The 24,641-nt window shown below is 40.2% G+C and overlaps 3 protein-coding genes across 4 annotated transcripts in view; 1 reads left to right on the top strand and 2 right to left on the bottom strand.

Annotated features, from left to right (window-relative positions):
• Positions 1-5,374, top strand: part of LOC115901253 (dynein heavy chain 5, axonemal-like) — a 148,004-nt gene extending 142,630 nt beyond the window's left edge. The window contains exons 76-77 of the mRNA XM_030943735.1: positions 3,509-3,730; positions 5,064-5,374. Of these exons, the coding sequence (XP_030799595.1) occupies positions 3,509-3,730; positions 5,064-5,282 (441 nt within the window). The 3' untranslated portion in view covers positions 5,283-5,374. The remainder of the gene's footprint in view (positions 1-3,508; positions 3,731-5,063) is intronic.
• Positions 5,375-7,773: 2,399 nt separating this feature from the next.
• Positions 7,774-22,901, bottom strand: CAVIN4 (caveolae associated protein 4). Its single transcript, XM_030943991.1, has 2 exons — positions 22,113-22,901; positions 7,774-9,882 (listed from the first exon to the last, which is right to left on the bottom strand). The coding sequence occupies exons 1-2, from the start codon at positions 22,521-22,523 to the stop codon at positions 9,217-9,219; spliced, it is 1,077 nt and encodes a 358-aa protein (XP_030799851.1). The 5' UTR covers positions 22,524-22,901; the 3' UTR covers positions 7,774-9,216.
• A 186-nt stretch (positions 22,902-23,087) lies between these two features.
• The window catches only part of TMEFF1 (transmembrane protein with EGF like and two follistatin like domains 1), a 114,372-nt gene continuing 112,818 nt past the window's right edge, over positions 23,088-24,641 (bottom strand). For both annotated transcript variants that reach the window (XM_030943990.1, XM_030943989.1), the window contains exon 10: positions 23,088-24,267. In XM_030943990.1, coding sequence (XP_030799850.1) covers positions 24,183-24,267 — 85 coding nt within the window. In that variant the 3' untranslated portion in view covers positions 23,088-24,182. The remainder of the gene's footprint in view (positions 24,268-24,641) is intronic.

Genomic DNA, 24,641 nt, shown 5'->3' with positions numbered 1-24,641 from the left:
AGCCCAAATTTGGCAGCCTACATTTTTTGGATCAAAATAGCTGGATTTCTGAAAAGATCTGCCAAATAATCAGTGTAAAATGTCCCCAAACAAATTGTGATTTAATAGACCATAGTAAATGAGAAAGCCTCTAGAAATACAAAAATTACACACTTCATAACCCCTAGTTCCTGAAGTCCCTAAATACATTGTGTGCAGAGATTAAAAATGTATTTGTGCTGACAATCACAAGCTTAAGAATCAGATGGTTATTGTAGTCACCATTTTCTGTAACCTAGGCTGTGGGAGTGGCTCATTCTAAAAAAGCAATTCACTTCAGCAAAGACTAATTTTCTATTTAATTAACTATTATTTTGTTAATAGCCATACTGCTGTGTTTAAAATCAGTATTTCACGTGTTCAGAAAATTGATTTTTGTCTTCTCAAACGAGCTGAGGTGATGAGGTGTTGGTGCTGCAGCTCTAATGGCTTGTTTGTAATACCTGAGAAGTTGTCAGAAAAATCCTTTCATTTGTGAGATGAAATGCAGCTCCTAAGTCATTTTCCTGCTTGCATATATCTCACTGTTAGCTTCACAGTCAATGGATAAATGCCACGGATAACACAAGGCAATAAAATAGATTTATAGCACTGGGAAAACGAGACATTCTGGCAATAAAAAATAATATAGGACCAGACTCTGCCTTCTCTTGGACTGTTTATACACTAGGATAAATTCAGTAATTTCACAGAAGTTAATCTTTAGTTTTAGTGATACAAATGAGGCCTGGCTCAGACTTCTGTGTAAAAGAAACCTGATGCCCCATGTGTGTCTGCACTGGGCCAAGATAACTGAGGTGAAAAATGCAAGAAATGCCATGAATTTTCTTCCCTCCTGGAAATTAATCGGAGGTTACTGGATTTTTTTCATCAAAAACTTGACATTAGGCATTTCTCATTTCTACCTCCCAATTTCCACTTAGTGGCTGACACTGTTTTATTGTTTCCTTGTTTGCGTCTCTGTATCCAGTTCCTGTCACTTGTCCTATATATAGATTTTAAGCACTGTGAGGCAAAGCTGTCTTTCTGGTTGTGAGGTACTCAGCATAATGACACCTCAGCCTACTTCTATGACTCTTGGATGCCAAAGTAATGTGAATACTAATCAGAATATGAAGTAGAATGCCTCCATTCCTCAGTGTCCGCTTAGCTCTAGCAAACCTGACATAATCTGCTCAGTATTTGCAAAGTGACAAACAAGGAATCTCCAAAGTAAGATAAAGGAGAGAAAATGATTCTGAGAGCAATAGACTTAACTGATTTTCATGTGTATCTGCTTTCCTTCACTGGAAGGTTCAGAGTTAGTTCACATGAGTTGTTAAAAGGCAAAGGGGCAGAGCTGTAGCAGGCTTCAGTAAGCTGGACAGGGAGAAATTGAGGAAAAGGCAAACACACATGTACAAGAAAAATACCAAAAACCTAACCAACCAACCAAAACAAAACAAAAAGAAAAAGAAAGGATTACCAGAAACTGAAACAAATGTCATGGCAACTGGTGCATTATGTCCCTGACGGAGGATTTTGGGATGAACCAGAGCCTCAGCTGTACAGTGGCACCTCAAGCCACTTGACTCTATCTTGCTCTTTGTTGTGCCATTCACCCACTCTGGAACACCGAGCTGGGCCTCCAGCTCACAGCTGCAGTCTTCAAATGCATCTAGGATTCATTCAAATGAGGAGATAAGCATGAAAAGTCCCACTGCAGAAAGTGTATAGGTCCTACAATCTCTAGGAATAATCTGCTATCTAAACCTTATCCCTGGAGACAACTCACAGCTTGGAGCTTACTTTTATTCCAGTGTTTCCATGGTGCCTTTGAACTGATTCCCTCAATACAGTCATGGCTCTGTCCTTTTCAGGCTCTTCTTTCTTTAATATTTCAGTTTATCTGGGATCCACTAGCCCTCTGGGGCCTTACAGCAGCGAGTACTTCATGTATTTTAAACTATTGGTTCTAGCATGTTTCTGCAAATTAAAATCCCACAAATTACTGCAATGATTCTGCTTTCATTTAATGGCATTTCTGATAGAAGAACTTGGCCTTTAATCCTGTCTCCCTCAGCAATACACTGGAGTTCTCAACCACTTCGAATGCAATTACCATTATCTGTGCTATCACAAAGCCTCTTTAAAACACTTGTCCTGGGGTCTCTGGTATTATATTAACGAGGAGCAACCAGTGTGAGTTAACAGAAACATCTGGGTTCCTGAAAGTCATCTCATGTTCTCATAACTTGAAGGGCATTGCATGGCTACCAAGTGCTTGGAGCACTCCAGTGCTATCAGCCAGAGACTGGCCCCTGCATTCAGTAGACGATTTGCCGCTTTTCCCACATCTGACTTCTTTCCATTCATTTGGCCCTAATGGTAGCTCAACAGAGCATCCCGCTCTGTGAATATTGAAGAAAAAAACTCTTTCAATTCCCTCCTTCAATTCCCTCCTTCCCATCCTGATTTATTCCTTGCTGTGCTGCTGGCTCACCGACTCCCACCTTTGTGTGTTCCTCATGTGGCTCTCTATACCCCCCCCCTGCCCTGTCTCTGTCTCCAGATGCTTTAGTTCCCTGTTCTGAAATATGTCAAGAAACTTACTCTTTCCTAGGTGTCCTTTTCATTGCTCTTGCATATTCAATTTTGTGTTTTATTTGTTCACCTCCTTACTACACAAATGGCTTTCCACATCTACAGTGTGACCAGCACTGGAACAGCAAAGGAGTCTGCCCTCCCATCTCTAAGGACTAAGGCACTTCCCGCATATTGAACTGTGCTTTCCCATGGACAGCTGTAACAGGGAAGCTAACCAGCATATTCAGCCTGGCTTGTCCTTTGATAGCTTATACCAATGTCATGAGATTTTAGCTCTCTAGAACAGAGAGCTAGCTTTATTCTGTGCTGCTGGAGTGCTGTGGCTTTATCTTGCTGTTGTCTAAAACACTATGTTATTGTAGTATGTAAAGACTTCACTGACCAAAGTGTCAGAAGCATTTCAGTATTTAATGGTATGATTCCAGCTGGTACTTCCTTTGTGTTCTGTAAATGCTTATTTGTTGGCAGAAAAGCATTTCTTACAATGTTAGTGTAAGAAAAGATGAATAATATAGCCAGTGTTAGAGAAATTAGAAATCACCTGTGTTTGGAATCTCTCAAAACACAATTATCTGGCAGCCTTATATACCTCTCTCCATCTGGTTGGTTATAAAAAAAGGCATGAGAGGTGAGTTATACAGACACTTATGTTGAGTAAGCCAACTTGGGGACTGCTTAGCACTGACATGTGCACACCAATCATGTATGGATGCATGCTACTGGATTTACACTACTGAATTTAGTTTATATGCACATGAAATTCTGTGGGATGAGCTTTAATACAGCTGGTGTTACTTACATAGGACAAAAAAAAAGTGGTAAATGGTTTAAATTCAAGGCTTTTAAAAAATCCTCTGTGTCATATTCCTGTGTGTCTCCTTAGGGATTCCTAACAGCCATGAGGCAAGAGACAACTCGCATGAATTTAGCCAAAGGGTGGGAACTGGACAGTGTTGTTTTATGCAGTGAAGTGACCAAGATGATGAAAGAAGATGTTGTTGGCCCTCCTCCTGCTGACATCGGTGGGGTTTACATACACGGCCTGTTCCTCGAAGGGGCCGGCTGGGACCGCAGGAACAGCAAGCTGATCGAGTCAGCACCAAAGGTGAGGATTGAGTCAGTGTAGCAGGCTGGGGCATATTGCATGTGCTCTGGGAAAGCCAGAAAGAATGCTGAGTGCCTGCAGCAGTGGTTTCACAACAGGTTTTAAGAGGGTAACCAACACTAGCGGTGCTGGGAAGAGGACAGACTCTTTACCTGCCAGAAGTGAACAAAAAGGCTTCTGTCAGAAAATGAATTTAGGATGCATAGCACTAGAGCAGACCAGATGCTGGGCTTCTTGGCTTCAGGGGCCCTAGCAGCACAGTTATGTTTGAATAAAATAGTGCACTCCATAGCCAGTCTTCTTTTGACTGACCAAGGGGGACCTTATCAAAGCTTCCAAAGCCCTGGGCTAGGTTTGATATGGAGGTCATTGTTTGGTTGACTAGAAATCCCCAGTGTTTGTGTTTTAATATGAGGCAGAGTATTAGTTCTGGGCTTATGCTCAGTTATCCATGCATTGAGTTACATTTTACTGATGTGACTAAGCAGATTTAAAATCTGGCTATGGAGTAATGATTAGATACTGTAGTCACGGTTCAGGGGAAGTTGTCATTGTTTGCACTGGTACACATTTTCCAAGCCAGTGCTAACTGCCCTGGAATTGGAATTGAGGTAATCCCTGTCCATAGGTAAAACACTTCTGTGTCTGACTGAGGGAAAATATTTCCAAACCAAACCTTGCCAGCTGTAACTTCTGTTGCCTGGTTTGTCAAAAGACTCCTTCAAACATGGAGTTTTACTCAAATGCTCTGGAGTGTTCAGCAGAGTTCCATGTTGCTCTTGGATCTGAGTCTGTTTTATCCCCTTACAATGAATATCTTGGTGGAAGACCTGAGGTGATCAAGTTTGGATAAATGCCCAAGAAGCACCTTGGATGTTAGAAGCTCCACTGTCAGCAGTATGGAGGTAACAAGGAGGTTTGCGGCTTGGTTTTTGTAGCTCTAGTCCTGACATTCAGGAAAAAAGAGGTGGGGAAAGAATGGGAGACACCAGTGAAAGGGGCAAAGGAAGGGAAAAAAGGCAATGGTTGCTGTCTCTCCTAGAACCACCCTGACATTTTTCCATCTACCTCCACAGCATGCAGGTTTCCATGTTTCTGCTTTTCTGCTCTCCTTTCCTTCCATCAGGCTTCCTGGTGGCTGTTGTCCCTGAGCTGCTATTGGCTTAAAGTTAGTGTCGACATATTAGTGAGTGTAGGACTTGTACTCTCACATGTACTCTGCTGAGGTGCTTTTGCTGAAGGCCATCACTGAATCTAGCTCTAGTGTTCAGAATTCAGACACCCTGTCCTGCTTCTGTACTGCTGAGCCCTGTATATCTTTTGACCTTCTCAGGTGCTGTTCACGAGCCTTCCCGTGGTCCACGTGTACGCGGTGAGCACGACAGCGCCAAGCGACGCGAGGAGGCAACATGGAAATGTGTACTGCTGCCCTGTCTACAGAAAGCCTCGGAGAACAGACCTGACCTACATCTTCTCTTTGCATCTGAGAACAGTGCAGAATCCTGATCACTGGACTTTGAGGGGTGTTGCACTGCTCTGCAGCTCTAAGTAAGGACGGACAGCTATGGAAGAAAGAGCCACCAAGTAGGATGAAGCTGCAGCCAGTATTGCATTGTTACTGTCAAAGTGGTTGCTGCCTTCTCACAGCAGGGTGGGAATTGGCAGGTGAAACGTAGAGATTATGTTAGTTGCACATAAATTAGCTTACTCTGTTCACAGCAAAAATACTGCATTTATTTACCCTGGGAATATCAGAGGGAAAACAGCTGCAGGTGTAAATTTGGCAACTCTTATAAAGCAGGTGAGAATATAATCAACTAACTTGCTCACAATGGAAGCACTACATAAAAAAGGGCTTGTGATAGTGACAACTGCTCTGACATCTTATGGTGGTTCTCTTGTAGATGTTATCTTTCTTTTTAATGCAATAATTTTTCATAATATAATTATTTTAAATTCAACTTTGTAGTTAAAATCTCATCATCCATAGCCTTGTTAAAGCTGTAATGACAAGATAATTAAATGCATGGTAAAGTTTTATGTTTATCTGCATATAAATCAATATACAGTTCCTTTGATTTTGCATTTCTAAACTTGCCGGGTGGTTTTAATAATGGCTGCAACCATTTGCTTGAACAATAACTTTTTAATGCAAACAATCATAGAAACAGAAGTGTTTATCTTTGCACAAGTACCTTTTGCACCTATTAACTAATCTCTAAACCTATATCCACTTGTAAGGAAGGTATGCACACCCCCCATTATTAGCAGGAAGGAAGGTTTTTAAGTTTTCACAGAGTAAACACATCTGAACACCATTTTTGCTCTATTAGTACTCATTCTGTTTGCCTTAGTGCAAACTCAAACATCTTAACTGCTTTTTGTTCTGTATTTTGCATCAGTTTAGTTTAAAAAAAGAAGACAACCCACAGTCCATACTTCACCTGGAATGGTTGAAGTACTTTTGTGTTAACCATGACTGCTGTCTACCCTGTAACTGAAGGATGAGTAATACTTCTTTTAATAGACAGATGGCTATTGGCAGAAAATGTGTTTGGCTTCTTTCACTAGCACAAATTCAAAACAAAATAAATTGTTGTTGGATGTTGTGAAAGAAGGACTTGCAGTCAGGACTTTGTTAATATTTTTTTTTCTCCTTGTAAACACTTTTAATTTTTGCATAGCAAGTGTCTAAGAAAGTAGTTCATCCCTTTGCACAGCCAGTTTTACTCTGCAGTTAGCAACTGTGAGGTTTATTCCATGAGGAAGTTTGATATTCACACTCACACCCACAACGAAGTACAGAGTGCCAGCTTTCTTCTTGGAAGACAGAGCAGACAAGGACAGGGTCCCTTTTTTCCATTTAGCTAGGAGCAACAGTGCCGGCAAGATTATCTTTTCAAGTGAAACCAACTGTGCCAAAAAAATAGACCAGACCTCCCTGCAGTGCAGCTGTACATCAACCAATTTCATTGAGAACTTTTTTTCTGAGAAGGTTGAAGGATTTGGCTTCATGATCATTGATCTTGGAAATTATGAAAAAGATGGGGGAGACTTCAAGCAGCAAAGGTCTGCGCTGTTCCACAGAAACTGAGGTTGCAAACCATAGTGCTTTCCCCCTCCCCTACCTTTATGAGGGGATATGGAATAATTTAACTTTGATCTCTTGGTACATGTAAAAGTCAGGTCAGTAACAGTGATAGTAATTTAAAATAAAAGATGTACATTGAAATACTTTACACACCTGAAGAATTCACTACTTGCTATGAAACAAATCATGCTGAGACCAATTGAAGCTAGAAGTAAGCATTAAAAAAGCTAGAAGTAAACATTAAAAAATAGATATTTGATAGATGTTATATCTGGTGCTACATGATATGCTCCATGGAAACTGCATCACTTCTTTTCTTTGTCAAGCAAAATGAGAAAATTAAATGCTATATGAAGAAAATCTATAGGCAATGATGTTGTATCACATAGTGTTCTGCTGTATAAAAATGCAAAGAAATAGCTTATTTAAACATCAAAATTTTCATTTCAATAACTAAACCCTGTTTATCAGTTTAGAAAAATGTCAAATCTTGCAGAACAGAATGCAGGCCATATGACTGAAGAACCAGAAAAATCATACAGTATTTCACTGAAGATAGTTAGAGTTTTATACAGAACTGATGAACATAAAGTGACTTTGCTCCAAAAAGGCTTCTTATCACTAGTAAAGAACACCAAACAAAACCTTCACTATATCCTTCAAGCAAATGCTCTTTCCTTTTTGCATGTGATTATAGTAGAGTGGAGATGAACAATTTACCATTGACAGAAATGTGTTCCTTTCCTCATCTCCTTCTCTTGGTCTATCCTGCCCTTCCACTCAGTGGAGTTGCTGCTCCCAATCTGACAACATTCATTTGATTTGAAATGTCACTGATCCAGTAAAACATTGACCTTCCCCAACCAGTGTTCCCTGGTTACTATTGCTAAAGCTGTTTCACTTCAAGTGGGATGTACACCAATCTAAATGAAAGAACTGGCAGGCAGAATACTTGAAATCAAACTAATTATATTTGAATGATAGATTAACAATTAGCTGGAAGTCTTCAAACAATGTATATAGATAACCAAGTTATGCTCTTCCGTTAAAATGAACCCGAGATATTAAATACAATCATACAGCTTTTGGCAATACTGTACAAGTTTCACACAGATAGTAATGACTAACATTGCTTTAGATAAGTGCTTTGAAGGCAACTCCATTTAAGAATGAAGAGAGCAATACAGTCCTGCACCCATGTCAACGTAGCAGTCATGTTTACAAACATATCTGATGTCAGGGCACTGGCTCCTGAGAGTTGCAAATAAACAGCATTCCATAGTCCAAAGGGTGTCTGTCTCATAATCCCTGAGGCTGTGACTGGTCAATAATGAGGATGATAGGAAAAAAAATAATTGGGTTATGGATTGGCCCTGTACATCTGTGACTTTGTAGAATAGATTTTAGTTGCAGTGAAGCTCGGAAAAAACACAGAGATTGGGAAACAAAACAATTCCCTTGTCTGGTCAGTTATAATCATAAAACCTATGACCCTCTGTAAAGAATAATTTTCTAAAAAATCTCAAGGAAACTGTAGTTATAATATTCTAATTTGTCTCTCAATTTATCCAGAACCTATGCATTCATCTTATTCCATTTTTACTGCTTCATATAATTGCCTTTCTCACAATCTCCTCTTTCCAAAACATGAATACGATACCTTCTTCCTTTTTCCTCCTGCTATTCCATATTTAATGTGCCTTCTTTTTTATTCTTACTTCATAAATACACAAAACACGTTGCTTACTTACAGTGAACCTTCCTATTCCAGAAGTCTGGAAATAACCTGTAGTCATTTCAGGAGTTTCTTTTTTCTACTAAGAAAAACACAATTTACTCAAAACCCTATAATTCTTGCCATATTTTTTCGTACATGGGTAAAGCAGGAATATGCTTTTCCTTCTTTTTCTGTAAGGGTCCTTAAGTGATAATATTTGCACAACTAAATGACTTTTTTCATAGTTCTTCCTTTTGCTAATATGAAGTAATAGTTTTGTTATTGTTTTCTGATTAGATGAGTTGGTATAACGTAATGGAAATAAATTTTATTCTGTTGCACATGAAACGATGAGAGTGAGTAGGCTGTAAAGTGACTGCTAAATCAGTCTTGGAAATGCAGCAGATTCCCATCTCCCTTTGACACCGTGAGTTCCACTGGGGTTACTGATGGCTATCGGCACACGCCGAGACAGAGGGGGAGCCCCTTCATTCAGTTTGCATGGCTTGACTTTTGTCAGGAAGACAACACTACAGACATCTGTGTGGATGGCAGAACAACACCAACACGGGTTTGTGATATAACACAAATTCACACATTTTTCTAAAGCTGAGTGAGTATATACTGTGTTCTCTCTTGCTCAGTGAGGACAGTATGGGGTATGTGCTCATTGACTCCTTATACTGATTGCTTTAAGTCTAGCAAAGGGACGTCATCGTCACCTCCTCCTCCTCTTCCTTCTTTTCTTTCCTGCTTAAGGACAACTTCTGGGATAGTCACCCCTATTTCAGTTGACTGGGAAGCACCTTTTGTTGCACTATTCTTGTCTTTCTTTACCTTAGTGATCACTTCTGTGTAAGAGATTTCTTCAGTGAAGGGCTCTGCTGCTGGGAGCTCAGAGGCGATGTGTACACTGGCTTCCTGGATCCCCTCCTGACCTTCAGCTCCTGTTCGCTCTTTACTTTTTTTGTGGATCTTGAATGTCTCCTTTGTTGGAGCAGCTTGTGAAATGGTTTTCTTGATCCTTATCCCAGATTGTCTCAGTCTCTCTCCTGACTGCCTGATCCTCTCTCTCCTCTCAGGGGTTACTATCCTAGTTTGAAGCCTGTTTACCTTCTTGCCAAAATTTTGCCTTGTCTTTTGGATATTTTCCCTTGAAAATGCCTTTTTGATGTCATCAATGCGCCTCATGCCTGATTTTTTGAACTTGGTTGCTTTGCTTTCTTCGATATAATATTCTTCATCAGAAGACAGATCATCAGGTGGGAAGAAATCGTCCTCTATAGTTTCACCTGCTGTCATCTCTTTGATAACAGAGAGAGATGAAGGACACTCAGTTTCCTCCTGTGAATAAAAGCAGAGAGTCATTTTCCAGCACATGTGTTTCAAAATGATGGTAGTTCAAGGTGGTTTTTTTTTGGTTGGCTTGCAGTTAATAAGTACTAACTGAAATATAATACTGCAGCAAAGTAAGATAGGCTTGTACCATCATACCCAATCTATGCAGAACACAAATGGCAAAAGAAATCTGTGCCAAGTTCTTTAAAGATATTATATCCCTGATTAAAAATTTCTTTTCACTGTGGTTCTACCTAAAATAATTAATGCAATGGTCCTATGAGTCCTGGCCTCTAATAGTTTTCTTTCAGACCAGACTTGTCTAGGTCTTCTTTTGTTTGTTTGTTTGTTTTTTTTTTTTTGGAGCTTTGCTGCTGCTCTGGATCAGACCTAGATCCATTAATCCTCACCAATAAAAGCAGACACTGTAGACAAAAAAGGCTCTTGGAATTGTGTCAGCTGAACACTATCCAAGCAAATATCTCAATGATACAAGTAGCCTCAGTCTACTACTATTACCAAGACAATTGTGCATTTTTTGACTGTTTGCAACTTAGCAAATACTGCTGTTGCTGCCCAGAAGGGAATGAACCTCAACATATTAACTTACATGTGCTGGCTGCACAAGAGGACAAATCAGTAAAGCAGGGAGATATTATTTGGTAAACTCAGTAGCACAAAATTCATTCAGCACCTGCACCATCACTGAGGTAAATATGATTTGTTCCATCTGGAAATGCATGATATTCCTGAGCAAGCACCTCTGTCTCCTGTGGTGAATTTGGTGGCCTGTTTGAGCATGCAGAATTATGTATTTATATGACACATCTAATGTGTATCAGGAGTATGCTTGGAAATGGTGACTATCCTAGATATCTTAGCCCTAGGAATTCATGCAGCCTCTCCAAAGAAAAATTGCTAGAGGATCAAAGCTCAAAAACATGGAAAACTTCCAAAACTGCCCACAGTAAACCAAAAATTTACCAAGAATGAGCTAGTGGTTAAGGACATCCGAGAGGAAAAAAAAAAGGTAAAAAAGTTTATGGCAATGAAGGATTTATATGAACAGGGAGAATCTCCTAAGAAACCTGTTTCCCTGATCTGCATGGACAGTACAAATTTGTGGCTCAGTGTCAGTGAGTTACTTCTATCTAGAAGTGCAGTGCATGCAGAGCAGAAGAACTGTAACTTGTAGAAGGGGTCCGAGATAGACAATGCCAGCCCCTTCTTCCCTACCAGCTTTTTTCATGCACGTGCCTGTGCTCTTCTCCCAGGAGGAGCAGCCCCTTGGGGTGCAAACAGCTATATGTACAACAGCTGTGTGACACTTGTCTAAGCTGTTTCTCATTAGTACTAACCACATCAGCTGATTTCTGGGGCACGGCAGCGTCAGGACCTGCCCTTAGTATTATCATCCTAATGTAGACAATAGGAGAGATCTTGAAGCTGTGAACCCATGAATAGCAAGTAAGGCCAACTGAATATTTTGCTGTGAACATCTTTCTGGCCAAAAAGATGTCTGTCATTTTTCACAGTGACTCATTAGTAGTGAGTCATGTTATTTTACATAAAATAACATACATTGAGCTATTTGACAGATAAAGCCCACTTTAGGGCCTCTCATCATGCCTTGGCTTCAATAAAAACCCTCTACTAAAATAGTTGCTAATGCTTAGAAAAAATAGGGACAAATTATGTTACATTGATTACAGCAGAATGTTGTTCAACTCATCTGTCAAAATCAGCAGGAACAAAACTACAATGCTTTGCTAATAATCTTCATTAACGTGCAAATTAACATTAATTATATAAAGACTTCTACACATAAACATAATATCTTTTTTCCTGAAAATTAACTAAAAACACAGCTGGATAGTAATTCCTTAAAATGTTTTTAAATTATACCCCGTTCCTTCAGCTGAAATGGTAACAAAACTATTTCCAGAATGAATATTCTGAAATTTCAGTACATACAGAGACGAATACAATATGGGGAGAGGAATTTGCCTTTCATATGAAGATTACTTTTTAAAAAGAGGGAAGGCAGAGACACTATTTTCTCTGCAATATTTGTCTTCCTTTGGAAGAAGAATTTGTCTGTACTTTTTGTCAGTTGCTAGATTTTTATTGTGTTTACTTTTAGTCTGTTAGCTACAGAAGAGAGCACTTTATCTTTCCTACTCACGTTAGTATCAAAAGTTATGAACAAGAACATGTGAGATGAAGTTCTTGTAGATGAGACACAGAAACTAGAGCTGCATGCAGATCCTCAGAAACATTTTCATTCTCATACAGACTCCCAGCATGAACTTTGCCAAATCTTTGATTTTCTTCTTTTCCTTGGTCTCTGCACACATCTTGCAGAATCAAATGTAGCAAGGCAAAAGATTAGTGTGAGTTTCTATCTCCTCTCAAGATTTCTGGATGTTACCGAAGTGGAAAGTATTAGTGAGCCTGTCTAGCATGTTAGGAAGGTTTCAGAATAAAAATTCATTGATTTAGGCTCAGTAGGTGAGCTTTTTCATGTGCTTCATTTCTCTCTCTCCTGCTCCTAACTCATTTCTTCTTATCACTAGATATCCATGGGGCAGAGAGAAGAGAGGAGCTCATCCTTCCTAAGGCAGGAACAGGAAGCTTTAGTACCAAGTGGGACACAGACAGAGTCAAAGCATATAGCTACCAGCTCCTTAAAAGCTCACTAAAACCAAAAGACCAAACACCTACTGATTTCAGCAGCACAGAATAGTGTCCTAAATTGGATGAGCTTCCTCCTTGTCTATAAAGCAGATGGGACTGGGAATATCAGGACTGGGCAGTCCAGTCTTTGGGGAGGATGAGAAGGGAGTTGAGCCATTGATGCTGCTGCTTTCAAGCTTTTTGTTAAAAATCTGCTTAAGCATTTTGCTAGGAAGAACTTGTACCCACCACCACCACTCATGGGAGGTAAGGGAGGGTCTAAAATGAGGACAGGAGGTTATTTCACAGTAAAATATTACACTAATCAGTCAATTATTTTAAACATGATTTCTTGAGGAAAGAGGCATGCAGTCATAGGGGCTGTCTATCAGTTAATACATAGGACATGTACTATGCTTGCCTCGTCTACTGAAAACCACAAAGACATGCACAGGCCAGAATCAGAAGACAAATCTGTGGAAGCTGAGCATTCCCTTTCCCTTTCATCACTCCTCCTAGAAGGAGCACCTGCAGAGGGTGCTCACACTGGTCCTTGTGTGTTTGTTTGCCATAATTGCTCATTGGACATAATCTCCTGAAATGTTATCCACCATTCAACACACTGCAAACAAACTTAGACCTTTGAAACAATAGTTTTTCCTTCTCTTCCAAGAAAAAAGTTGGTAAATCTGTCATGTAAGTGTTTGATTTGGAAATTGTCTTTGATTTGTACAAGTGTAACACACATACTCATATTATGCATCTCCCACCTTCTCATCCTTACATGGCCCCTCCACTAGCACAGAAACATTAAGGCATTTTCCACCAATTTGAGAACAGAGCTGGGTTCTGACGCAGAGAAATTAGTGCTCTTCTGTGAAGCTGGCTGTGTTTTGAGTCATTCTGTCTGTCCCTCCCAAGCTTGCTCATCTGAGCAAGCATGTCATGGCTCAGGTACCTTGCTTGTAGAGCTGAACGTTATCAGGGGACAAGGGGGCTGAGAAGAGGGATTGTGTGTCATGAATGGGTGTAGGAGGAGGGAGGGGACAAACGAGTCAGATTAGATGCTGTGTTGAAACTGGAAATGTTTTGGAGAAATGCTTGTGTCTACAAGGACATGAAGCCTGAAATGAGAAAGACTTAAGGTTTTGTGGTAGCAAAGAAGGGACTGAAAGCATTGATTGAATGGTAAGGGAAAATCCTGGAGACCTTTGCAGTTGTAGGTGCAGGGTATTTAGATCCACTGCTTAAGGACAAATTTTAACAAACAAAACTTAGATGTCTAACACCATAACAGAACAACTGCACAATTCAGAAGTGGCTGGTGAAGCCCCTGGCATGGCAAAATTGCTAAGGAAGCATCTTAAACCTGAACTTTGTTTTTTCCTATTTTCTGAGTATTTAACCTCTCAAATATGCCAAGCCAAAGAATTTTGAGTTCTTAAGGGCCTGGCTGAATACAAAGTAAAGATATAAGTAACCCTCAGCTTTGATGAAGAAGACCAGCATGGCATTGAAACCTAACAGAGTCTGACTCCATCACTGGTATTTTCACCCCCTGCTCTCATTTCAATTTCATTCACAATTAGAAAATTTTCAAGGGGACATAGCCTGTGTCTTTCAAACCCTCCTTTTGCTCTTCAGACTTTCCATCAGCTGCCAAAATTCTGGCTGCTCAGCACCCATGGGGGGGAACAGTGACCATTTTGCAGGCACTGCAGGCGTATTCTAACCAAAGGAAGGGATCAAAGCAGTAGCATTTTTTCCCATAGGCTATAGTAAAGCATTTATGAGGGAAGGCTAATGCACCTGCTCCTCAACCATGCAAAGGGAAACGTGCTGACTTTTCCACTGCGCTGAAACTTTAAAACCAGTAGGTAAATAATCTTAAATGTGGCAATGCCTCCAATCAACTCTATGAGACTCTCAAGGTGGCAATGCTCAGATAACTGAAGCACACAGGGGAAAAAGCTGTTTCAGAATGTGCCTGCTTGATAACCCTGGCTGCACAGTCAGGCTCTCCTCTTCTCTGGGAAGAGAAAGGGGCAAATGGCAGAGCAAATTGTTTAGCAATGTCTCAGGTATTTTGCAGCTGTGGTGTCCTGGCAAAGATCGGGTTGGCTCTAAAAGCAGCCTTCACTTATTGCTGCCCTAGGAGCCAAAGGGGGCTGCTGGAAGAAGGTCATGCCTTCAGCAAGGACTGCCAGGCTGGGAAAAGAAAAAAGAGTTGTTGAAAAGATTCCCTCAAAAACTTACTAGCTAAATTTCCACTCTTTGGGAGCACAGATGGGATCAATAATTAATAGCAGTAGTACTTTTATTTTCCTTAAGAAGATGTTTGTTTTTCATTTAGAGTTCACTTGATTTGCTAAGCAAAGCAGCGACATACTGTCACTGTAAAACAATGCTTAGGCTTTTCTTAAGTACGTGAACATTTAAAATTATAATTTCAGTAATAATTTTATGTCATTTGAGAAGAAAACAATAATGGAATATGAGGGCATTTTAATGAATGTAGCCAATTCAAGAGCTTTACATCCCTTGTCCTTTTGTGGCTTTTTGTATATGCATTCAAAGATTTGTATTTCAATACTCAGACTGGGCTTCCAAAATTGGCAGAGAGGAAAAAAGGTAATGCACTGTATTGCATGTAAATATTTCAAGAAATGCTATAAACTGGTTTTCCGTTCTCTTTCTAAATATCTTGAAACTGTAACTCTAAACAGCTTTAATAAAGGCAACAGTTATTAGCTCTCAATCATTACCTAATTTCAATCAACACTTTAGCAGAAAAAAGCTTTTTAAAATAAAAAAAAACCAGAAAATCAGAATGAATAAATAAATAATTCATTTTTATATATCTAAAATAACATATATGTATATGTATTTAATTATGTATTGTATATATAAAATCAAGACTCAAAATGGTCTTAAAGAAACTTCTCACAGAATAAGTAGGGAGGAGAGAGTGATGAAACTCCATGACATGGAGTCATTGTGTTGCCCAGGGAAAAGGTCACAGCAAATGATCTTTCAGCCTTGGGGTGTATGACACGGAAAGTGCAGGTGATGATTAACACAAGCACAGATGGGACTGACTGGTGATCACCTGACAATTCTGAAGCAGAGCACGAAGCAGCAAAATGGTCAAAGGGAGCCCAGAGCCTGCTCTGGCACTGCTGCTGTGTCTATGACAACTGGTGATGCAAATGATGGGCAGCTTATGGGCAGGAAACTGCACTGCCACCATGTTTTAAACAAATCTTAGAAATTTGCATGTTGGATGAATGATTTGTTATTCAGACTGGTAGCCAAGGTAAATCATTAAAACACCTCCTTGAAATTGCACTCTGAATCAACATGAAACCACTGATGAATAACCAATTAGAAATCATTCAGTACTTTTAATCATATTCTAACAGTTAAGAGTGAAGCTTTATAAATCTCAAGTGATCCCTTCATTTCTTCTGCAAGTATGTCATTCCAGAATCTCTGACAGCAGGCCAGAAAACTGCTCAGATGAGAGACAAACAGGATTATTTTAAAAGGCCACCTAAGAAATTTTATAAGGTAAACACTTCAGCATATAAGACTTTATGGCTAAGTGCTGTTGCTGCATTTAGAATTATTTTTACACAATGGAAAACCAGTCTGGAACAGTCAACTCCCTTCATTTCTCTTTTGTGAAGCCTAATACACATCCCTTTTATTTAAATTCTGACAGAAATTCATTAATTCAACCACCAGCATACAATGACTACAAAGGAACTCATCTCATTTTCCCGATTATCACTGTCTGTGGTTTGCAGCAGTCAATGAGCAACCAGTTCCCACTTACACCACATCAGTGGAGAAGCCCTTGGCTCCAGGCTACCACGTGCTGCACAAAAAGGACGACTGCAGCTTCAGGGGAAAACAAAAGCTTCATGCTTTCTCTGCTCTGCTATTGCTTTATGGAACTAGACCAGGGAATAGCTCTGCAGGTCAGTTTGCAGGCTTGCAATCAAACTGGTGAAATTCCTCATTCCCAAGTTTTCTGGAAGTCCCTTGCAAGTGAAGGGGAAAAAGAATCACAAGGTGTGATGGGACAGAAAAAAGATATTTGGTATATGTTTTGATTCATTCATTCATCACATGGTGACTATTCCTACAAGTCAGCTAGACAACAGAAGAGTTCTCAAGCACAAGTGAGAACTCCATATGAACTCATTTCTGGACAACACTTAAACTATATGGGGAGACCAGATACTTATAAAGTAGGAACTGCATCCAGAAGTAAATGTCTGCAACAGGCTGGGAGAATCAGGTTCCTCACACTTCTCTCTGCTTACTTGAAAAGGAACATACAGGCCAAATGTACAAACATCTGTGTTACTGATGTCAAATTAATGCCTGGCAACATGAGTCCTGTCCCAGATCCTAAACTTCCAGTTTGTGGCTTCACATATTCCTCGTCTCTGTTCCTGTGCTGTTTTGATCAACTTTTTTCCTGTACTAAGGGGCTAATTGCAAGCTTGGCTATCTTCAGTGGTGTTGAGACTATGAATCTCAGCTGCATGTCCCCAGTCAAGTCCATTCCCAAATCTGTGCCTGAGGAATGAAGGGTTTTGCTGAACAGCTGGATTTGATGATCTCAAGAGGAATTTTCCAACCTAAGTGATTCTATGATTCCATTCTCAGATACACATGCCCACAGCAGCCAGCCTCAGCTCCTGGTGGCAATTCTAGGAGCCTCTAGGACTATGGAGAAGAGACATGACACAGGAGGCTCATGTTGTAACTGCACTCCTTTGCTGACTTGCAGGGCAGCCCCAAGAGAAGGGAGGGGAGTTCTCAGCCCCAAGGGAAGCCCTGAACAGCTGCACCCAGTGCAAATGTAAACCAAGATCAGCTGTTTCCACCACTCAGTGCTAATAGGTGGAGAAAAGTCAATGGCAGCTCTGCAAAGAGGACAGCCTGTCCCCTTGTGAGGATCAACCCAAAGGAACAGGCCTGGGGGCACCAGATCCAGTGGTGCTGAGTCCAGCTTGTATGGACAAAGTCCTGTGAAATATGCAAACCATTTCATTTTAGGAACATAGAAGCAGCCCAACATCTGCTTTTTAAATATTTTTTTAACTTTTTCTTTCTCCTCATTGCCTGAAAACATGTCACTAGAAACACACTTTTTCTTTAGCTGGTTGATAGCTTCTCCATTAGTGGCGGCTGCACAGCACGGGGCCAGCCCTGCACTTTGAACTGGAGCACTGGGCTCAACAATACAAACAAAGGGCTCTCATGACACTCTCTGACACAATAATTGGGTTTATTTTCTTCTCTGTTTTCTCAGCAAAGGCAATTACCTATCCCAGCTGTAAAAATATTTATAAGGTTTCTGCCACAAGACTCCAACAAAGGCCCTGTGTCGCTGGGCTGCTGAGGCCAGTGTTCTGCTGTCAGAGGTAGTCAGTCAATTCACACTATTTTTTTCCCCATTAGGTTTTCAGGCTGTACTTTAATAACAATTTGGGTTTCCTGTCTTCCCATGAGTTCTAGAAGGCAGTTTTGTACAGACCCTGTTGTCTTCAGCACTGAAGACATCCATTTATACTTTCAGATCAGAACTAAAAGTACAGGAATTAGCACCATGGACACTAAAATTAACATTATTCCAGCTATAAAAGTAATTTGGTGTCTTGTCTGTATTTCTTTCTATGAACTAACAGCTTCTAATTTTGAACACATTTTTTACACCATTTCTGTACCAAGATTTTCAAGGAAGATATTACACAGTTGACAAAGACAGAAACACACCTTCAGAAACCCATTGCAAGCTCCACTTCACATTTCAACACAATGCACTGCCACCTGTTGTTTTTTCCAGATTATCTAGGTAAGATATGAGGTAAGATACCAGGTACATAAATATGAGAAAGGATAAGACCTCCTATGTTTCTGCAAGACAGAAAAATGATCAAATATGAGCCACCTAGCACAGTCTGCTCTGGGTGAGCTATTTAACTCCATTCTACTAAGGATTTTGTTCTGCAGGGCCATTTTTGAGACTGTCATTCTCATGCCCAAATGGTACCAAATTAATGGCAATCTCCTGAGCTCCTGACACCCTGATTTCTACTGCCATTTCAGATGATTATTATCCCCATCTTGATCTCACCATTCTTACTGTCCAAGTCATTATAGCCACAGAATGTCAGTGGGCAAGACACAACACATACATTTTAACTTATTTAGTATTTATGCATAATATCAGAGGCATACACAAGGCTGCTTCTGTGAGCCCCTCCCAGTGTGTGCAGTGGAGCAACCACAGGGCAAACAAATCAGCTGCAACCCTGCTGTGTAGGTCAGTCAAGCCATAATCTTGGTTTATGACACCTCCACTAATTTTAAATGTCAGACAGCAGTGAGTAAAACAAATGCATGAGTCCCTTCATAGGAAGCAGGTACTCATTTATGGTGCTTATGTGAAGTAATAATAGACAGAAAGCCCAGTAACAGTAACATGGACTTTCTGGTGCCTGTACAGTTCCATTTAAATAGGGACTTGCAGGACATGCAGAAAAGCAAATGAAACAAGTTCATTCAGGGTAAAAAAAAAAAATCCCCTTTAATTTCTGAATAATTTAGTCAGAATGTTTTAAACTGTTAAATGCTCTTTGACTTCAGAGAAATGATAGCTCTTACAGCTGGTTATTCAGACTAACCTGAACAGAAATGAACAGTGATCTGTACAACCTACAACATCCTTTTTATTCCCTACTATAGTCTCAGGGCACATAGCACTCCAGGGTCAAAGACTTCACTAGAAAGTCTGAAGTAACCTGGCATTTTTAATCATGCAGTCAGCCTGGGGAGGAGAGCTGCCTGCTACCAAATCTTTTCCTCAACCACATGGCCTTCTAAAAATGAATGCTCTCAATTCCCTAATCATTCTGCTCAAGGATGATCACTTTGTCTTTTTTTAATGTGAGGATATCGCCAACTCCTTTCATCATTGCTGAGATCTCTTGGGACAATCTCCTTCAGCCAATGATCCTTTTCAACCCGCCTACTCCCTCCATCAATGATAAGATCAAAGCTACCCACTTGAAAGGAAATCTTTAGTATTTAATTGGTGTCTCCTTTTTCCTTATACACTGATGTTCTGGCAAAAGTTAAAACTAAAACCCACATGTGCTCGCCCGTGTGAAGATTCCACACCAGCAGCACATGGGTCATTGGCCCCATCACAATGTTCCAAATAGTTCATCAGAAAAAACACCTCTCTGCAGAAAAGGTGCCAACCACAGGCACAGAGTAAACAACTTGGTTACAGCCATTTGTAACGTATTGAGCAGGGAGCACGCTGGTTCTGGAGCTATTAACAGACTCCCACGCATCCTAGCCAAGCCCCAGTCATTCAGGTCTTGGCCCTGCAGCAGTGTGCCTACCCTGGTGCAAATCAGCAGTGTGAAAATCACTGCACCTGTGCGAAAGAGACCTTCCTAAGTGTACCTGTGCCTTGAAGTCACAGTGCGCTCTTGCCTACCTAGACTGTTCCAGGTTTCAGGTAGTGCTGCAGTTATCCCTCTCCAGAAAAGTGCTAAATGGCAGATCCTAGAGGGATCCACATATCTGCCTCTCCTCCGTGCAAATGGGAAAAGGTTCTTCAATCTACCTTACAAAAGGGATGGAAGTTAAGGAGGGAGTCACTCATATTCTCACTGACAGTTCTAAACCACTGTAGGAAGAGGAAAGCAGAAAGACAGGAAAAAATGCTGTTTCCCTTCCTGAAAAGTACCACCTAAGAATTAAACATACAGAACAGGGTGCAGGTCATTCTTGTCCAGCAAAACCAGGAGAGAGAGATCATAAACTCCTACTGAAGGTGATTCTTAGAGAAAGCACACATTAGGAGAATGACCTTTTGTATGAAATATCTGAAAATACCATCAGCTGTCCTTTACACCTGCATGTAAATCCATTTTGACCAAATTTTACTATATTTTTAAATAAACATATCAAGCCTTGCTAGCAGAAGAATTTACATCATGTAATGAATACTGTTTTAAGAAAAAATATTTTCACAGCATTGATTTTGCTGCAGTCATTATGGTAAAGGCCCATCAATGAAATGGCATTATGTCATTAACTAGGGGAGTCACAGAGATTTATTACCTTTAGCTGGGAAATGATTTGCAAGCAGAAAGTGAAAGTGCCTGTTTTCTATTCCATGATGATGATGCAGCTTGCAATAATGGTAATAATAGGACAGATTTGGCCTGTACTTTCTCCTGAACAACCATAGTTAGTCATTCAGTCAGAAAATCTGGGAGGCACAATTTGGCTGTATATGGTACTAACATAACATTAAACAGGTAATGTTGCCTACTTTCAGCCTTTTCTCTTTTTTTTTCAGCTATTTTTTCCCAGTAGTGGAAAATGAACTATTTTAAGAAAGCTAGGTTATGAAGAATTTGTCAGCTGTTCACCGTGGCGAATAAACTCAGTGAAACACACGGCTCCATTCATTGCAAATGATGTCATTTATATACAAACAGATGTAAGATCACAGTGTAAAACTGAGTGATGGGGGTGCATTGTATTACTCATGAGGGGTGGTATTTTCAAGAATGCCAAATGAGGAATACAACTCATTTGAAAGATGCTTTAGTGACTTGCTGGTAAAAGAGGAGCAGCTATGCTTCTGGCAAAATATCAAACACTCCTACTTTCTACTGACCTGGGAAGCTGGGAAGTTCCAGCAAAGGCAGGATCAGACCAACTGTGTTTCACAGCACTCATTGTTAAGACCCCAGAACTGCCTGCACTGTTTGTACACATAAAAGTGAGACCATGCTGTTCCATGAAACTTGTCTTCAAATGCAATTATTTTAATGTACAATGAATATGCTAGAATAAGGTCAGTGAAAGAAATTATATTATTTCCTTGCCCACTGTGATGGAAAGAACAGTGCTATGTTAAACCCTTTCCAAGGTAGACCATGCAAGGGAGTATTTGTTGTCATGAAGGGTTTATGGGTCTGAGCCTCAGTTTGTACATATACTGCTATAGACTGGGACAATGAAAAAGTCCCAATTTGTCAGCAGTATGAAGGCCTGGGCAATGCTGCAAGTTAAACAAGCCATGTTTTGAAATTAGTGTTAGAAGAAAATTTGCATTTCAGGGAGCCTGAAAACACTTTTGCTATTTGCACTTCTACCTAATATGGTGAAAAAAATAACAGAGATGAATGTCAGGCATGGTTTGTATGACAAGATTTACACGGCCTGCCTCATATTACCCTTCAGAGAGGCAGCAAATAGTCCTTGCTGATCTGCAGTTAATCTTACACGACTGGCTCAGAAACCTACCCACACTAATAATAGACCCTGTGTGCTGCTGCCAGTAGGTTCACGCTGAAAGGCATTGGGGAGCACAGATCAGTGTTAAAGAAAGCATAAAATAACTCCTATGTTGGACAGACCGCACCTTTTGCTTCATTAACCAGCGCCTCCCAGAAGTACCAAAGAGGAGGTGGGAAAGCCACAGTAGCACAAGAAACGAGGTTCATGGTTACCTGATAGATCACGACCCGGAATTTGTTTTTTCTCAGCATCTCCTCCTGTTTTGCTGCCACCTTCCGCACGCTGGTGCTCTGCCTCTCCACGCGCGCCCGCACCTCCTTCATGGTGGAGCTGACTTTGCGGGTTTTCTGCAGTAACTTGTTCACCGTGAAGCCTGTATTGCCATGAGCCTGGGCAAGCTTTAACATGTCAATCTGGATGGTCTTGATGGCATTTTCCATCTCCCTGTGCTTCTCCTCTATCCTCTTCTGGCTCGCCTGCACGCTGTCAACAATGTTGGCCACTTTGTCCAGGACTGTCACAATCGTGTAAGCCGCATCTTGCTCTTCCTCCTCCTCGATGACACTGGAGAGACGATTTTGGTGAGTTTTGTCAGCCTCCGAGGGGATTTCGCGGCGATCCATTCCGCCTGCCTTCAGCCAGGTTGGAGGGAGGCGAAGTTTCGGCGATCCTGCCAGAACGACTCTGGCGCTGTTGCAGGGAGCCAGGGCGACAGCTGGCTTGGGCGATGCTCAAAGTAGGGCGTGAAACGCCGCTCCTGGAGCTTGGTCAAATACTTCTGACTACAAAATATCCACACATGATTGCTCAGATACTTTCAGCAACATGAAACCCCTAAAATTAGGAAGCAATATCTGGAAAGGAACATACGTTTAAAGGGTCACGCTTCTGTACTGATGAAGTTATTAGTGTTAATCCAGGAAAGTTAAGTAACTTGCTAATTAAGCAGGAAAGCAAACTTGCATATTTTTAAAGATCTACTTTTGTTTTCATGTTGCTGGAGTGCTTTCCTCTGAGGGAATTCAAAAAGCGGTCAGGAAAATTAGCACGGCTGTTTCTTTTCCAGCAAAACAACTTCAGGTCTTCAGCTTGCTGCAATTACCCCATGGGGTAGCAAATAAACACACTAAACCAGAGGCAATATAGTGAAAACGTTGTATTGTGACATGCTTTTCCAGTTCAAAATGTTGAAAGCATTTTTTTTTTATTATTGAACAAATTATTAAATCCTACATGCAAAATTCTGAAAGCCTACACTACATGTTAAAACAGCTGAACACATCCTATTCACACTTTATCTTGGGATCTTTCAAACGACAACTAACAGTCTATTAATATAACTATGACCAGCAGACTAATTTGGATGGACTTCTTTAGCTCTTGAAAATACTCTATACAAGAGCACTAGTAATTCATTCACTTTTATTTTTTTTATTTTGATCACAAACACTATACAATCTGTATTGTAGGTGTTAAAACATGTATTTTCTTTAAAAAAGTTTAAGAAGTATTAAAACAGTTTTAACAGTGATAAAGTAGGCTTTATTCCAATTATTTGTGTTCAATTATTCAACACCAATTTTTACAATACCTAAATCTACTAAGACCTACTTCTTTTGGACCTGTGCCATCTGTTCTACCAGGTAACTTCCCAAATTATGAAATTTTTAATTTTCGTCTTTAAAAATAAATTGTTGGAATTATTTCTGAAGATGGCAGTGCTTAGACCCAGCCCACACATTTCATAAATATGTTACAACTACACACAGCACACAGCTTCACAGTTCATGCGATAGGCAGTGTCTAAAAAATCAGTTACTAACTTCCAAAAACATTTAAATATCTACGGTATTTAAACACAGTGTTTTCTAGTTCCTCATAAGAAAAGTAAGCTGTAAACATTTTTACCTTTAGTTCATGCCTTGTTTGTTAGGTAATGTGGACTTATTTTGTTGGTTTGTTGGGGTTTTTTTAAGTCTACAACCATTGTTGAAATAAATCTGTGTTCCCAAAAATATTACATTCCATGGATAAAGCACAAGTCTATTATATAACCATGTGATACAGATACAGAAAATGAACTACTGTATTCAAAAACGTAAAAGTAAAGATACTAAAGCAGTCCATAGCTGTTAGAGCTGATGCTTTCAGAATACAGACCAACATTGTGACACTAAAAATGTTCAAAAATAAGGCCTCTGAAATAAATATTTCCATTCTTTAAAAAAAGATATAATAAAAATGTACATCACATGGTCAATGTAGGTATAAAAAGCACTAAGTTAAACCATTCTGGATGATGTATCTGAAGTAAAATGGCCTAGGTTTTGCTTCTGCCGACGTCCTCTATTATTTTTGGGGCATTTTCTGTTAAAAAAAAAGAGAGAAATAGGAGAGGAGGACTGATTTTATATATGCCACCTACAATTAAGCCTAACAATCATGCGTTGACTCAATTTTCTGTTCTTAACAACAGCAAGAGGTCTATGATCTGTGCTGACAAGTGGGACACTCGTGCTGTTCAGTACTGGACTGTGCCCTGGGAATGTCTGTAGGACCCCAGATCGTGCAGAGGGGAGCCCTGCTTGACCTTGAGACTGAAAGCAGCAAGGTGCTACATCCTTCAGCCTTGATCCAGCAAACACGTTCCACAGGGAATGGCTGCATCAGCTTTACTTGATACATATTTCATATTTAAAACCCAGTGGATGGTGAGACTGGATCAATCAGCCTTTTGAAGT

Source organism: Camarhynchus parvulus, chromosome 2, assembly GCF_901933205.1.
Source record: "Camarhynchus parvulus chromosome 2, STF_HiC, whole genome shotgun sequence".
In the NCBI taxonomy this organism is placed as follows: Eukaryota; Metazoa; Chordata; class Aves; order Passeriformes; family Thraupidae; genus Camarhynchus; species Camarhynchus parvulus.
Note: the sequence above shows the minus strand (reverse complement) of the source record. Positions and strands in the feature narration are given on the sequence as shown.

What these genes read in the sequence shown, in the direction of transcription:
- CAVIN4 (XM_030943991.1), bottom strand. Translation starts at nt 22,523, where the DNA reads ATGGATCGCCGCGAAATCCCCTCGGAGGCTGACAAAACTCACCAAAAT. An exon ending in TCCGGGTCGTGATCTATCAG is followed by an intron (nt 9,883 to 22,112) that starts GTAACCATGAAC and finishes TTTTATTCACAG; the next exon opens with GAGGAAACTGAGTGTCCTTC.